Raw genomic sequence first — 16161 nt, forward strand, 5'->3', positions numbered from 1 at the left:
GCAGAGCAAGCCACAGCCACCACCTCTTACCTCACCAACTCCTCAGCCTGACAGCCTCTGCAAGAGAGTGAATGAATTTCTGTCTACTCCCACTTTATATTCCTTTCTCTGCCCAGCCATATCACTTCCTGCATCAACCTTCCCCAGTGCTGGGAATAAAGGTGTGTGATCCCAAGTGCTGGAATTAAAGGTGTGAGCCACCACTGCCTGGCTGTTTCTCTTCTATACTGTATTGATTTCATGTAGCCCAGTGTGGCCTTGAGTTCACAGAAATCCAGATGGATCTCTGCCTCTTCCTCCCTGGATTAAAGGTGTGTGCCACCACTGCCTGACCTCTGTGGCTAACTCTGTCCTCTGAGATCTTCAGACAAGCTTTATTTCTTAGATTACAAATATATTACCACATGTGTGTGTATAGAGAGGCAGGAGAACCATGAGTTCAAAGTTAGCAGCTCTATAGCTAGTTGGAGTCAGCTATGGTCATGTGAAATCCTGCCTTAAAAAAAAAGTAACAACAACAAAAACTCAACACTATAACCAGATAGTTTATATTGTCCAGATAAATAGTGCCTGTTACATGGATTAGATGTATTTGAATTGAGAATTTTTTATTTCAGGATTGGAGGTTATTCCTAGGGCCTTTCTCATGTCATGCAAGCACTCTACCAACTGAGGCTCTCTCTCCCTGTCCTGAGTTTAGTTCTAAGTATAAAATATTTCAGACATAAAACATGGTGAGCAATAATAAATATTAACTTACTCATCATCTAAGAAAGAAAATGTTACCAAAGACCCTGTATCTCATTCTGTCCCCTTCATACTCCCTTCTCTCTCTCATAGATGGGCCAAGTGTTGGATTGATCTTTATCTTTTCCATGAACACAGTTAACTTCCTTCTACACTGTTCTGTCTTGAAAGAAAATGATTTAAACAAAACAAAACAAAACTGTCTCCCTAATAGAGCCCAGGCTGGATTGAAACTATTTATTGGCCCTTTGGTTTCAGACTCCTGAATACTGACTGGGATTACATTGAGAGCCATTGTGCTAGGCTAGAATATGTTCTTGAATGTGTTGATTTTATATGTGTTATATTGAATTCTTGCAATAACCCTTTGAGATAGGTACTTTCTCCACATTTTGCAGATGAGGAAACTGAAGATGTCAGAGTTTAAGTCATTTATTCAAGGACACACAGCTATTAAGTGGTGGAGCTAGGAATCAACCCAGGTAATTGATCCCAAGGTTATCATTTATAACTCTCAGTCTGCAGTTCCTTGTCTCAAGCTTGAAATTAAAGTTAACAACAAAAAACCCTCCAAAGAACACAGAAAATGAGCAGTTTTTTTTTATGATCCTTTCAATGTTAAAAAAAAATCTGACCCAAGTAGAAATGAATTTGTTGGTTAACATTTCTTTCTTTTGATGTGACTTTTTTTTTTTTTTTCCTGCAAAATACCACTGTAATTAAGGTGCTATGCCAGACAGACACAGTGGGCAAGTCAGCAGGCGTAGTCTATGTCCTCCATCACCTTTACCAAATTGGAGAAACTCTGAATTCAGTAAAAAGCCATTTTAGAAAAGAAAAACAGGCCCAAATATATTTGACTTATTTATATATAAAAATAATCTTCTTTTTACCAGTGATCTTTTTCTTTTTATTATGTGGCTGAACTTAAATACTGTTTTCCTCACTAGACTTTTGAGTTCTGTTTTTTGTTTTTGTTTTTTTGTTTTGTTTTGTTTTGTGATAGAGTCTGATAGCCAATGCTGGTCTCAGTCCCCAATCCTCTAGCCTTCACCTCTTAATGCTGGGATCACAGGTGTGTATCCAGCTTCACCTTTGAGTTCTTAAGAATATATTGACATTCTGGACCCAAGTACCTATTGGAATATCTGCTATAAAAAAAAAAAGTGAGCAAATATTTGTTGAGTGATTGGTACTGATTTTGGATTCTATGTCGTCGTCCCCCCCCAGTACTTTGAACTAGATCTATTTTTTTTGTTTTTTGGTTTTTTTTTCTTTTGTTTTTGTTTTTTGTTTGAGACAAGTTTCTTTGTGGAACAGTCCTTGCTATCCTGGAACCCATATGTAGACTAGGCTGGCCTTGAACTCTCTGCCTTCCGATTGCTGGGATTAAAGAAAGGTGTGCACCACCACCACCACCACCACCACCACCACCACCACCACCACCACCACCACATCATTCAGCTTGAACTGGATCTGAACAATGCTTGTGTTAATGCTATTTCTTTTCTTTTTCTTATTTATTTATTTATTTATTTATTTATTTATTTATCTATCTACTATCAGCTTGATATAGTATAAATTCTTATCCTAATAGTGAAATGTTTCACTGAGGCTTGCCCAGTGATTGAGTAAAACCAAAACTTACTATAAGCCATCCTAGGGTCCCCCTGCTATATAGCCTCCCTGGTTCTGTGGAATGCTATTTCTTGTATTCTCTGTTTTCTTCAACTACATAGAACTTTATAACATAGTTCCATGGGCACTAAACTGTTATTTTTAATTTCTTCATTAAGCACCTGACCCTGCAGCTTTCTGAATTTAAGATTCCCAGACTTAATCACTGTGGTTCCATTATGTACATAGTATGTAGTGTGTTTCCTTCTTATTGAAGTTTAGAGTATTTTATTTTTTTCCTTTTATGGATCTGGTTGATGGTATTGACTAATGAAGGGAATTATATTTCACTCATAAAGAATGATACTTTTTTTTTTTTTTGAGACAGGGTATCTGAGTTAGGTTTTTATTGCTGTGAAGAGACACCATGACCACAACAACTCTTATAAAGGACAACATTTAATTGTGGTGGCAGCTTACAGTTTCAGAGGTTCAGTCCATTATCATCACGGTGGAGAGCATGATAGCATGCATGTAGGCATGGTGCTGGGGCTGGGAGTCCTTACATCTTCCTAGGCAGGCAACAGGAAATTGAGTTACTGTCATATTGAGAGAAGCTTGAGCAAAAGAAACCTCAAACCCCACCCCCACAATGACACACTTCCTCCAACAAGGTTACACCTCTGAATATTGCCACTCCCTTTGTGGGCCATTTTCTTTCAAACCACCACACAGGGTTTCTCTGTGTAGCAGCTCTGGTTGTCTTGTAACTTACTTTGTAGACCAGGCTGGCCTGTAATCACAGAGATCCACTTACCTCTGCCTCCTGAGTGCTGGGATCAAAGGCGTGTGGCATCACCGCCTGGCAAGAATGATACTTTTAACATTAAATTTCAGATAGAATGGTATGTAAGATCTTCATGGAATACTCTTACACGTTTTTTAGAGACTATTCTATGTCCTTTTTTTTTTTTTTTTTTTTTTAAAGAAACATGTTTATTGGGGCTGAGGAAACACACACATGCAGCAGACACAAAGAGAATGATGCTCTGTAAAGCAGATGGAGCAGGAAAGCTGAAAATTCCAGTCGCTTCTCCAAGGCTCAGTTTTTTAAGACTGAAAAGTCTTCCTCCCCTAATTCAGGGTTGGTCAGTTTGGAGACAGATAGGATGGTTGATTGGCGTCCAACTGTTAAGTTTGACAAGGCCTTGAACTTGTTGAGCCAGTCCATCAGCAGGAGGCCTGTTGATGGGAGACAGAAGCCTACAAGTCCTTCAGTTTGAAGCTGCCAGGCTTTGATCTCAAGTCAGGAGGGTGAGGAAGAAGCTGGCTATCTTGAAAATTCACCAACTTGATTACCTGCCCATGGCCCCTCGTATCCTTCTGCCTGCCCAGGAATCTGTTTAACCCCTGGTCTCATTAGGATTACATATGTGTACTGTCATGTCTGGATTCCATTTTAAGGAATATTTACAGGTATGTCCTTATTTCTAAGTTAGTGGGAGCAGAGGCCTAGTCATGTCATTAGGCTTATGTCCTAGGTGGCTTGGCTGACAATGCTAATTAGAGTTTCTGTTTTATTATTTGGCTTGGAGAGTTTCGAGTCTGTTCTCTAATAGAGCAGCACATTTCTGTTACAGGTTCCATGTCTGAGGAGTACATTATGATACTGAGAGTACACATTTCAAGGTTTAAGAACGTTATAGCTCCTGTATCTGAGGGATATGTTATGATACTGAGAGTGTGCTTTAAGGGTTTGAGAACTTCGCTTTATCTTTCCCATTTCTACTTGTCATTCAAAATCTCTTTCACAGTCTAAGACCCTAAATCCAAGGCTTATTTATGGAAGACTAGGGAAGGCAGGTGAAGAAGTTGGCTGAATAGCTCCATTTCTGTAGTTTCCCTTCTTTGTAATTTATTTTATGTTAGTTGCTGTTCCTTCCAGTGTTTTATTTCCATAGAATGCTTTACTCTTTAGCACTTCAGCCAAATAAAGGCCCATTCCTTATTGCTTTCCTTTGTAGTATTGGACATGGCTAGGATTTTCAGAACAGGCTTTTTTACATAAAGAGAAGTACCAACTGTTCATCTTTGCTCCTTCCCACATATTTAAAGCATTGTATCCCCTTTTTAATTTTATTTTACCTGTTTAGAAGTTTAAAAAGGGGGCTTAATTGGGCGGTGGTGGTGCACTCCTTTAATCCCAGCACTTGGGAGGCAGAGCCAGGAGGATCTTTGTGAGTTCGAGGCTAGCCTGGACTACCAAGTGAGTCCAGGAAAGGCGCAAAGCTACACAGAGAAACCCTGTAATGAAAAACCAAAAAAAAGGGGGTGTGTGCTTAACTTACTAGGCAGCATTTTTTTATTTGAATGTTTGGAGGGTACTGTCTTTCTCCCCCGCCCCCTTTTCTTTTTCTTTTCTTTTTTTTCTAGAGACAGGGTTTCTCTGTGTAGCCCTGGCTGTCCTGGAACTCACTCTGTAGACCAGGCTGGCCTCGAACTCAGAGATCGGCCTGGCTCTGCCTCCCGAGTGTTGGGATTAAAGGCGTCCACCACCACTTCCACTCAACTGGGTACTGTCTTTCAGTCAGCCACTTAGAGACTTGTTTCTAGACAACTTGACAGCTCTGGTTCAAAGATCAGTAGAGGCCTCACTAGTCTTCATCTCCAGTAAGACTGGTCTAAGGGCAAAGTAAATGACTGTCATCTAAGAGCTTAGTGGATTTAGATTAAAAATCTAGATTTATTTAATTTTATCTGTATGAGTGTTTTGCTTGCATATATGTGTGTTGTATATATGTGTACCATGAACTGCCTGGTGCCCATGTGGGCTAGAAAAGGGCATCGAATCCCCTGGAACTGGAGTTACATACAGTTGTGTGCTGCCACCTGGATACTGGGACTCAAACTTGGGTCCCCTGCAAGAGTAGTGTGTGCTCTTAACCATTGAGCCTTCTCTCCAGCTCCCTACTTATTTTTGATGGAGGCCTCATTATGTTGTACAGAATAGTGATCCTTCTGTTTGAGCTAACCTAGTTGCTTAGAATATAGGTGCACACCACCATGCCTGGTTTTTACATTTATTATTTGTTATTTATTTTTATTGGCTGATTTTTTTTTTTTAAGACAGTATTGCTATGTAGCCCAGACTGGCCTTGAACTCACCATCCTCCGCTTTATTTTCCTATGTATATCTGTTAGTTTTGTGTTGTGTGTTTTTGTTTGTTTGTTTTGTTTTTTCGAGACAGGATTTCTCTGTGTAGTTTTGGTACCTGTCCTTTGTAGCCCAGGCTGGCCTCGAGCTCACAGAGATCTGCCTGGCTCTGTTTCCCAAGTGCTCGGATTAAAGGCGTGCACCACCACCACCACCACCACCACCACCACCACCACCACCACCACCACCACCACCTGGCCTGGTGTATTTTTTAGGTGCATTGTTTAGGTGTATTTTACGTCTTTTAACATTAAGAGTTGTTTTCGCTTTTTTTTTTTTTAAATATGAATTTACCGTTTTATCATCCACTGGAGGAGAGAGAGAAGGGAAGAGAATTACAGTCTTGGTATCATGACCACTAGTCAGGGAAAAAAATTCCTTCCTCTCCCCCAGTGTTCCTGTATCTGCCCTGGCTGCTGTGCATCATGCCAGTTATCACCAGTACTTCGGTCATGCTTAGGAGCTGGGGTGGAGGAACGAGGAAGGGACTAGAGCAGAAAGCCCAGAGGGATTTCCCCTTTTCACAGAGCTTCTCCTCTCTCCAGTGAGCACTTCTGCTTTGTTATGGTCAGTCCAGACTGGACAGAGCTGGAGGGAAAGTGAAAACCTGTCTATTAAGTTCCTGGAAACTTGAAGTCATGCATCTTCAGTCTGCTCGCTGTGACTACTGCTTAGGACACTGTGTGATGGTTTTTGTTTAGTATCTGTAGGTGTGTTTAGAGCAGTGGTTCTCAAGCTTCCTAATGCTGGGACCCTTTAATCCAGTTCCTCATGCTGTGGTGAACCTTGACCATAAAGTTATTTCGTTGTTACCCCATAACTGTAATTTTGTTACTGTTTCGAATCATCATGTAAATATCTGATATGCAAGATATCCGATATGCCACCCCTGTGAAAGGGTCATTGGATGACCCCCAAAGGGGTTGCGACCCACAGGTTGAGAGCTGCTGGTTTAGAGGAACAGAGTAGCATGTGCTTATTCATCTTCCCTGGATCCAGAATGTGTTTAGTTTTGATTTTAAAATGCGTTTTTTAAAATTTTGACCAATTCTCTCTGTGTGTGTATGTGGCAGGGGAAGGGGGGAGGAAGTGGGGGCGGGGTCAGGTGCAGGGATAGGTGTATCATGGTATGCAAGTGAAGTTGAGAGTCCATTCTCTGTGGTGGTATTGTGTTCCCCGAAATATTGTGCACGCTAATAAACTTATCTGGGGTCAGAGAATGGAACAGTCACAATATTAAACATAGAGCATAGGCAGTGGTAGTACACGCCTTTAATCCTAACATTCCAGAGGCAGAAATCCTTCTGGATCTCTGTGAGTTCAAGGATACAGCCAAGCATGGTGACTCACGCCTTTAATCCCAGGGAGTGATGGCAGAAAGCAGAAAGGTATATAAGGTGTGAAGACCAGAAACTAGAAGCTTTTGGCTGGTTAAACTTTTAGGCTTTTACCAGCATAGTTCAGCTGAGAGGCATCCAATCTGAGGAAACAGGATCAGCTGAGGAATTGGCAAGGTGAGGTGGCTATGGCTTGTTCTGCGTCTCTGATCTTTCAGCGTTTGCCCCAATACCTGGCTTCAGGTTTGATTTAATTAATAAGACCATTTAAGATTCTTGCTACAATTCTCTTCTACAATATGGGTCCCAGGGGTTGAATTTAGGTTAGCAGGTGTGGGGCAAACAAGTGCTTTTGCCAGGTGACCCACTTCACTGGCCTTGGGCTCAATTTTTTGCCATCTGAGTTAAGTTTTGTTTTTAATCTGTTCCTGTTAAGATATTATTATATATAAAGATACCAATTAATGTAGTGAGTTGTAACAACTCAGGGAAAAATGCTTTTTTTTTTTGTAAGTTGTAGACAGCTTAGTATTGGGCAAACTGCAGAATCACAGGTGAGTCAAACAGGTAACTAATTCGATGTTCTTGTACATGGTATATATATCTGCTAGGACCCTAAATTTACTCCATAAAAACCTATTAGCATTTAAAATTATATTTTGTTCTGGCTTCTTCTAGCTCTCTGTCTAGGTCTTAGTAATGCTAGTAACTCTTTCCTACTACACTTTTCTTTCCATGCACCAGCCGAGGACTTCTTTCTTCACTTTTATTTGCAGTCTCCTAGATGGGGCCCCTGGAGGGGTACCACAACTGTTGTCTGAGACCTACCCCAGGAAGAAACCAGGTTCAGTCATCACCTCAGTTCTCTAAATGGCAGTTAGGGTTACCTCTTCAGAGGAGCCAGTGATGGTAACAGGACATAGAGAATCCTCTTAAATCCTGCCTGGATGCTATCTGGGAGGGTAAGGACTAACTTTAGCCCAGATAGTAATCCCTTCTGGTGAAAAGTGCTGGAATCAGATCCCTAGATTTTCATAGAAATGAGTTATAGCCCTCAATTTTAGCCCACTTCCTAAACTTTTTTTTTAGGGTTACTTCTTTAGAGGAGAGAATGTTACAGTCAAGAATGGACTGCCTCTAGGTGAAGACATGCCATTGTTTTGTCCCTTAACAGTTAACATACTGGGCAGGTCATTCACCAAGCTCTTGGTAGGTTTGGCTGAGGATCTACCTTAAGCTATGCTTAAGAAGTAGTAGGAGAAATAAGTATTCTCACAATAATATAAAATGTGTTTCTCCCCAGAATTCGTGCCCTCTTGCAATCACACCAGAGCCACCATCAAGTTCTGTTGGAACTGCCCCCTTTTCTTTTTGGTGGTAGCCTCAGCCTAAGTGTGCTTCTTTGGTACTTGAGGCCTTTTTATTCTTTCTCTAACGCTTCCTTCCTGGTTGTGTGGCTGCTTGTCTGCCATGTGGTTGATCTCCATGCTGGCCCCACTCAAACAGAATGATTTTCTCACTCCTCCCTCCCTCTCCTCTTCCCCTCCCTGCCTCCCCCTTCCTCTCTCCTCCAGGCTGCTGTCTTACAGTTTGCCCCCTTGGGGGTTTTTCTTTTAAACTCTAATAATAAATTGTCTTGGAGCTTTCAAAAAAAAAAAAAAATCACACTGGTGGCTTGGACTTTATTTCTGTGATTTTTGTGACTGGTTGCTTAGGCTTTATGCCAGATAACCTGTTTTTGTATCATGTAGCTTAAATTTTTTGTTCCACCTCCTCCCCCGAGTTAGAGTAAGTAAATGTTCTGGGACTAGAGTTAAGCCTTTTCTTTTTTTTTTTTTTTTTTTTTTTTTTTTTTGTTTTCGAGACAGGGTTTCTCTGTGTAGCTTTGCGCCTTTCCTGGAGCTCACTTCTTAGCCCAGGCTGGCCTCGAACTCACAGAGATCCACCTGGCTCTGCCTCCCGAGTGCTGGGATTAAAGGTGTGCGCCACCAACGCCCGGCCTAAAGGCTAATTTTATTTTTATTTTTCCGAGGCAGGGTTTCTCTGTGTAGCTTTGCACCCCTCCTGGACTCACTCTGTAGACCAGGCTGGCCTCGAACTCACAGAGATCCGCCTGCCTCTGCCTCCCAAGTGCTGGGATTAAAGGCGTGTGCCACCATCGCCCGGAGTTAAGCCTTTTCTAACAGTCTTCTTTTTCTTTGTAGAATCATTGGGGTATTTTTCTAGCCTTGTTTTCTAGCAGAGCTTCCCAGCTACTTTTGGTGGTGCTGGTGTGAACCAGGGCATTATGCATGCCAGGCAAGCTGTCTACCCCTCAGCTTCCAGTAGCATACCCCTGTTCCTTCCAGTAGCATTGGTTCCTGACCTTTGAGACTGTTTAGCTTTCAAACTGTAATGATCCTCCCACTTTAGCCTCCTGAGTGATGGGATTACAGGCTGAGCCACCATGCTTTGCCAGATAATATTTCTCTTCTCCATGAAGGAGTTAAGTCAAGTCTACTTTGAACAGTAGACTGGCTTCGGGAAGTTACAGCTCTTGGTCATTAGCAGCTGTGCTCTCTGGATGCTGTTTAGTACACATCCTGTTATCTATTACATATGCAGCACACCAGTTTGTTTACAGATGTTTTATTCTAAAGTCTGTGGCATTTCTAGTTTACAATAAAGAGATGGCCTTTAAGTAGATCCTTAACTATTAAGCAAGCATCTTATCAATGAAACATTTAAGTGTTTAAATGCCTTGTTTATTGAAATTTCACAATTTCTTTCCTTTTCTTCCCTTTCTCCCTTATCCTTTCCTACTTTGTTTCCTCTTTCCCCCCTTCTTTTTTCCAGTCTTTCTCCCAACCCTCTTTCTGTTCTTCTTTCCTTGATATGGTCTCAGGTATCCTAGGCTGGCTTTTAACTTCTGACTCTTCTTCCTTCACCTCCTGAGCGCTTAGATTACAGGTGTGTACTATCATGCATGATTATGCGGTGCTGGGAATTGAACCCATGCAAGCACTCTTGCCAATTCCACTATATCTTTACCTAGAAGCATTGTGATTTCTTAAGAGCTTTTGATTATGAAAATGTCATGTACATAAAACCAGAATACTGAACATTCATTTTTTCAGCAATGATCACTTTTTGCCCATCTCCTTAATATTTTTCCCAGGTTTTTGTTGTTTGGTTGGTTGGCCTTTGTTGTTGTTTCTTTTTCTGGAGTACTTTAAAACAATTCCTAGTAGTTGTGTCATTTCCTTGTAAGTGTAGTATTCATTTTGAAGTGCTAAGAGAGCTCAAACATGAGATCTAAGACTGGTTCAGGCCCTGCCTTTGTCGCCTGTTAACCTTTGTGATCTTAAGCAAATGGCAGAGTGTTTGAAAATAAGTTTCTTCATAGGCAAAACAGGGAGCATGATTTCTACTTTAGTTACAAAGTGCTCTAAGGAGGGCTGGGGATGTAGTTCACTTAGTAGAAGGCTTGCCTAGCATGCACAGACCTCTGGGCTTTTCTTCCCAGCACCATATAGACTAGGCATAGTGGCACATACCTTTGATCTGAGCATTTGGGAGGCAGAAATAGGAGTATCAGAGGTTTAGTAGCAATTTCAGGCCAACCTGAATGATAAAAAACTCTGTTTCAAAACCAAAGAAAGAACAGGACAAATGAGATAATGAGTATAAAAATAATTTTGTAAACTTCAAATGCTAGGCCCCTGACTTTTCTCATAAAATGTAACAGTAATACACAGGCAGTGTGGGGGCTCTCTGGGACCACCCGGTCCAGCAGAGTGTCCATCTGAGTGAGACAAGAAGAAAATCTGATTCAACACTACTCAGTAGCTAGTGTTGGTTTAAACTTCTATAGTCTGACACCAGGCAGCTTAGTTAAGCATATATGAGCACAGAACAATTTTGGAAGAAAGTTTCCTGGTGATAATTAACTCAATCTGCATGTACAACAAAGCTTAAGACATGATTACATTGAAACTCTTTTCAAAGTACATATGACCTCTTCCATAAAGATGAGCTCTGTTGACTGAGAAACAGTGCATAAGCGAGGGTCTAGGGAGAATGTCTGAGATAAACCTAAGAGTCTGGGGGAGCCAGGTGTGGCCTGGCCCTACAGATAGTGGCAGAGGTCACCAGGCTGTCCACATCCATTCCCAACCTTCTGGGCAGAAAACAGGATATACATCTCTCCCTTTGAAGAGACAGCCCTGTGTCTTTAACATTCCTGGTTCCCCTAGTGCTTCTCTGTGAGCACAAGAACCTCTAGATATATGTAGCTTGAGTTACACAGGTTCCAGAGGGCCAATATGGCCCCTCTTCTAAGAGGATAACAGTACCTAGATAGCTTTTCCCCAAATTTCCAGTGTATTGTCCCCAACTTGAAGATTAATGCTACAGGGAATTGATGAGAGTGGGTTATCTACCTGGTGTTTTGGTTCAAACAACACTTGAAATCACTGATTTAAGAATTCAGCAGCTGGTAATAGTGTGCTGAAGAAGATGGATATCTTCATCTGAAGATTACAGTAACGCCAGGCGGTGGTGGTGCACGCCTTTAATCCCAGCACACTAGAGGCAGAGCCAGGCAGATCTCTGAGAGTTCGAGGCCAGCCTAGGCTACAGAGCAAGTTCCAGGAAATGTGCAAAGCTACACAGAGAAACCCTGTCTGGAGGCATGATCACCATGCCCAGCCCTAATTTTGTAATTTTTACTTTCTTAACATTTTTGAGGTTTATATATATATATATATATATCAAAATGCACCTATTTAAATGTGAAGTTCAGTGAGTTTTGAGAAGTATGTGTGCACAGCTTTGAATGTCCATCACCCCAGATTTCTTATACCTAGTCAGTCTCCATCCCTACCCTCAAGACAACCATTCCTTCCTCCATTATTACTTTTGATTAGTTCTTTTTTTTTTTTTTTGTTTTTCAAGACAGAGTTTCTCTGTGTAGCTTTGCGCCTTTCCTGGGACTCACTTGGTAGCCCAGGTTGGCCTCGAACTCACAGAGATCCGCCTGGCTCTGCCTCCCGAGTGCCGGGATTAAAGGCGTGCGCCACCACCGCCCGGCACTTTTGATTAGTTCTATTTTTCCAGTAGAGCCCTATGAATGAGGGGAGAGAGTGTGTACTCTCTTGTACTTTGCTCGGCAGAATGTTTTTTAAAGAATTGTTTATGGTGGCGCAGGCCTTTAATCCCGGCACTCGGGAGGCAGAGCCAGGCGGATCTCTGAGTTCGAGGCCAGCCTGGGCTACCAAGTGAGCTCCAGGAAAGGCGCAAAGCTACACAGAGAAACCCTGTCTCAAAAAAAAACAGAAAAAAAAAAAATCAAAGATTGAAAAATATTAACAAAAAAAGCTGGATGAAGCTACTCAGTGAGGAGAAAGGGGTCCCAAAAGCAGGCAAAAGAGTCAGAGACAGTCCCTGCTCCCACTGTTAGGGATCCACAAAAAGACCAAGCCACAAAACTATAACATATATGTGGAGGGCCTAGGTCAGACCCATGTAGGCTACCTGACTGTTGGTTCAGTCTCTGTGGGCCCCTATGGATCCAGGTTAGTTGATTCTGTCTTACTATGATTTAAATAGCATTTTCTTTTAAGTATCTTTTCATATTCTTACGGCCATTTGCATGTTATTTTATTTTGAGACAGGGTCTCATGTAGCTCAAACTAGCCTTGGACTTGTTATGTAGCTGATGATAACCTTGAATTTCTGATCCTTCTGCTTTTACTTCCCAAGTGCTGGGATTATAGGTATGCACCAATGTGCCTACATGGTGCTAGGTCTTTGTGTATATTGAGTAAGCACTCTTTATCAACTGAGCTATGTCTTTAGCCTCTGTGTGTCTTTTTCTAGGGAAGTGTCCTTAGGAATCTTTTACCCATTTAAAAATAAACTTGTGCTGGGCAGTGGTGGCACACGTCTTTAATCCCAGCACTCAGAAGGCAGAGCCAGGTGGATCTCTGAGTTTGAGGCCAGTCTGGTCTACAGAGCGAGATTCAGGGCAGGCACCAAAACTACACAGAGAAACCCTGTCTCAAAAAACCAATAAACAAACAGACGGACAGACGGATGGATGGATGGATGGATGGATGGATGAATGAATAAATAGGTAAAAAATAAACTTGCTTTGTTATTGAATTATAAAATTTATATATTCTGAATAGACATCATTTATTAGAAATGTGTTGCCCTTCCCCCATGAAGTACCTTATTTTTGTTATATTTCTATTTGGGTGTATGTGTATGCCTAGGTGTATGTAGGCTTATAGCATGGTGCTTGAGTGGAGGTCAGAGAACAACTTGTGGGAGTTGGCTGGCTCTTTCTACCATCTACGGACATGGGGATTGAACACAGGTTGTCAGGCCTTTACCTACTGAGCTAGCTTATTGGCCCAACATTGATTTTCTCCCCAGTTAGAAATCCCCGTGTACTGGCACTTTTTGCTAAAGAACTAGTCTTTCTCCTTTTGAATGGTTTTGCCATTTTATTGAAAACTAGTTGAGCATTTTGAACTTTACATTTTGCTCTGCCATTCTCTAAGTCTCCTTAAATTCAGTTCTACAGTATCTTACTTGTTATAACTTCGTAATAATCCTTAAAGTTAAATAGTACAGAATTTCCAACTTGATTATTTTATTTTCCCTTATGCTTGTTTTGGCTGTTACAGATTACTTATTTTTTAAAACTCTTTCTGACACTTAATAGAGCTACTTTTGGAGGTTAGCTTATTTTTGTCTTCATCTCACTTTTTTTTGTTTTTGTTTTTGTTTTTTTTTTTTTTTTTTCAAGACAGGGTTTCTCTGTGTAATTTTGGTGCCTGTTCTGGATCTCACTCTGTAGACCAGGCTGGCCTCGAACTCACAGAGATCCACCTGCCTCTGCCTCCTGGGTGCTGGGATTAAAGGCGTGTGCCACCACCACCCGGCTCATCTCACTTTTTTAAAAATTAAAAACAATTTTTTGAAACCAGGTTTTATGTAGTCAGGCTGACATCAAACTCGATGATTCTAAATTTCTGATCTTTGCATCTGCCTCTTCATGTGTTGGATTAGGACCACCCCTTCACTACACACACACACACACACACACACACACACACACACACACACACACACACACACACACACACCACAACCCCTTCCCGCACCAGATATTATTGGTGCTGGGGATTTAAACTCAGGACTCCATGAATGATAGGCAAGTACTCTACCAAATGAGCTGCCTCTCTAGTTCCTTTTCTGACTTCTCCAGAAGTGTATTTTCACAATATACCCAGTGTACCAAAATGCTGTTTGGTGGACAGATGATTGCTGTTTAACCTGACAGTTGCTTCCTTCTAATTTCTCATTCTTTGCAGTGTTGAGCTGTCCCTCATTCGATACTTTATTGAGCTGTGTTGAATTTAGGAGCAGTTGAACAGAAAATGCCTGTCTTTCCTGAAGTCAGGCATACATTTTTCCTAATTACCTTAATGATTAGCTAATATTTCAATTTTCTTGTGAGATATGTAGATATATTATCTCCTCTCCCCCTTTGAAACATTGGGTCTTGCTTTATATCTCAGGCTAGCTTGGAACTCATTGTGAACCCCAGGCTAGCCTCGAACTCATGGTAATTTTCCTACTTCTGCCTCTCTAATGCTGGCATTACAGGAAGGAGCCATCATATCTGGCAGACATTAATGTTTCTGTGTCTTGTTTTGTTAGCCCTTTGTAGTCTTTCTAGAAATTTACTAAGTTGTGGGATTTGCATGTAATATCTTTGAAGCTTATTATCAAACTTTATTGTATCTAAGCTGGATATAACAAGTCTTGCATTCTTAAAAACTAGCCAGTATTTTATATAGGAAGTTGTATGAATGGTTTTGGAAGCAAAAAAAAAAATGAACATTTCTATTTTATGTCTTTCCATATCCAGAGGATGCCAGCCCCCATCAGATTGCGGGAGCTGATCCGGACCATCCGGACAGCCCGAACCCAAGCTGAGGAACGAGAAATGATCCAGAAAGAATGTGCTGCAATCCGGTCATCATTTAGAGAAGAAGACAATACATACCGGTGTCGGAATGTGGCAAAATTACTATATATGCACATGCTGGGCTACCCTGCTCACTTTGGACAGGTAGGCTGAGGGGAGACCACATCTAGCAAGGACACTTCTTTTTTGATGACAGTGACTTAGGGAACCAGTCAAACCTTTCCTGGCAGGGAGGTGCCTGTAGTTTGCAGTCTGATCATTGTGGCACCAAGGGTAGGATCGAGAGAGCAATCGAGTACCTGGAAAGACACGGTATTCCCTCATTTGTCCTCCCTTGTAATTCTTTATGTGGATCAGAGGTTTTTTTTCTTTTCAATGGTGACCCCTAGCTTAAATATTTACCAGACTAACCAGAGGACTAGTTGTTTTGCCAGAGGACCTGGGCTATAATGAATATTTAATTAGTGTTTGCTAATTAGTTACTTTCCTTGTGCATGATATAAGGGAAAATTTCATGACAGATGCTTTTAAGTTAAAGAGACTAAGTGGATGCCAGGTACTTGCATTTTATTTTGTCCTGATTTCCTCAAGTCTTAGTTGCTGCCACTTTTGTTCACCTCTTTCTGCCTGCTGATTCTCTTCCTGACACAAATGTCCGCTCTTTGCTTTCTCCAGTCCGTGCATTGAGGATGATGGTTTCAGTTGCAGGTGCCTTTTTCTTTTGATGCTTTTATTATGATAAAAGGGGCTTAGGATTTAGTCATAGAAGAAATATGAGTTGTTTAAAAATTTCTTAATAACATTTTTAGTCTCAAATTCTATTCTACATAAGAGTCAATGCTAACTAGTCTTTTTTAAAGGAATGGACTGCAAAATTGAAAGAAAGTGCAACTCTAGGGAAGAAAAAGTACTCACACGGCCTTTCTCAAAGATAACTTGATACATCTGTCAGGGGACAGCAGACAGCTTACCTGTTTAGCTCCTGCCTCTTAAAACAAAGTCCTCAGATGGAGTTTTATCAGACTGCTCTCAGTTAGTGTTCTCTTATGTTGAGGACTGTAATGGGGTCAGCTTCTTTAGAGATACACAATAGGCACAATTAGTTGTTCTGAGGAAAACTAAGGTATTACTGTAAGAAGAAAGGAGACTGAGTTAGAAGAAAGTGAGCAGCAAAATAGCAGCGATCTCTTGTGCATGTGTTCATTCATTATTTGATTTCCATGAGAGTAGTCCTAAATAGCATTGTTTTTCACATCTGTGGT

The 16161-nt window shown here is 41.2% G+C and overlaps 1 protein-coding gene across 3 annotated transcripts in view; it reads left to right on the forward strand.

Annotated features, from left to right (window-relative positions):
• The window catches only part of Ap1g1 (adaptor related protein complex 1 subunit gamma 1), a 96309-nt gene that overhangs the window by 17888 nt on the left and 62260 nt on the right, over positions 1 to 16161 (forward strand). For 2 of the 3 annotated variants that reach the window (XM_028891094.2, XM_028891095.2), the window contains exon 2: positions 14840 to 15043. In XM_028891094.2, the coding sequence (XP_028746927.1) occupies positions 14843 to 15043 (201 nt within the window). In that variant the 5' untranslated portion in view covers positions 14840 to 14842. Of the gene's footprint in view, positions 1 to 1145; positions 1230 to 14839; positions 15044 to 16161 lie in introns of all 3 variants that reach the window. The other variant, XM_037206272.1, reaches the window with a different exon arrangement.

The sequence above is a fragment of the Peromyscus leucopus genome, chromosome 5 (assembly GCF_004664715.2).
Source record: "Peromyscus leucopus breed LL Stock chromosome 5, UCI_PerLeu_2.1, whole genome shotgun sequence".
Classification (NCBI taxonomy): domain Eukaryota; kingdom Metazoa; phylum Chordata; class Mammalia; order Rodentia; family Cricetidae; genus Peromyscus; species Peromyscus leucopus.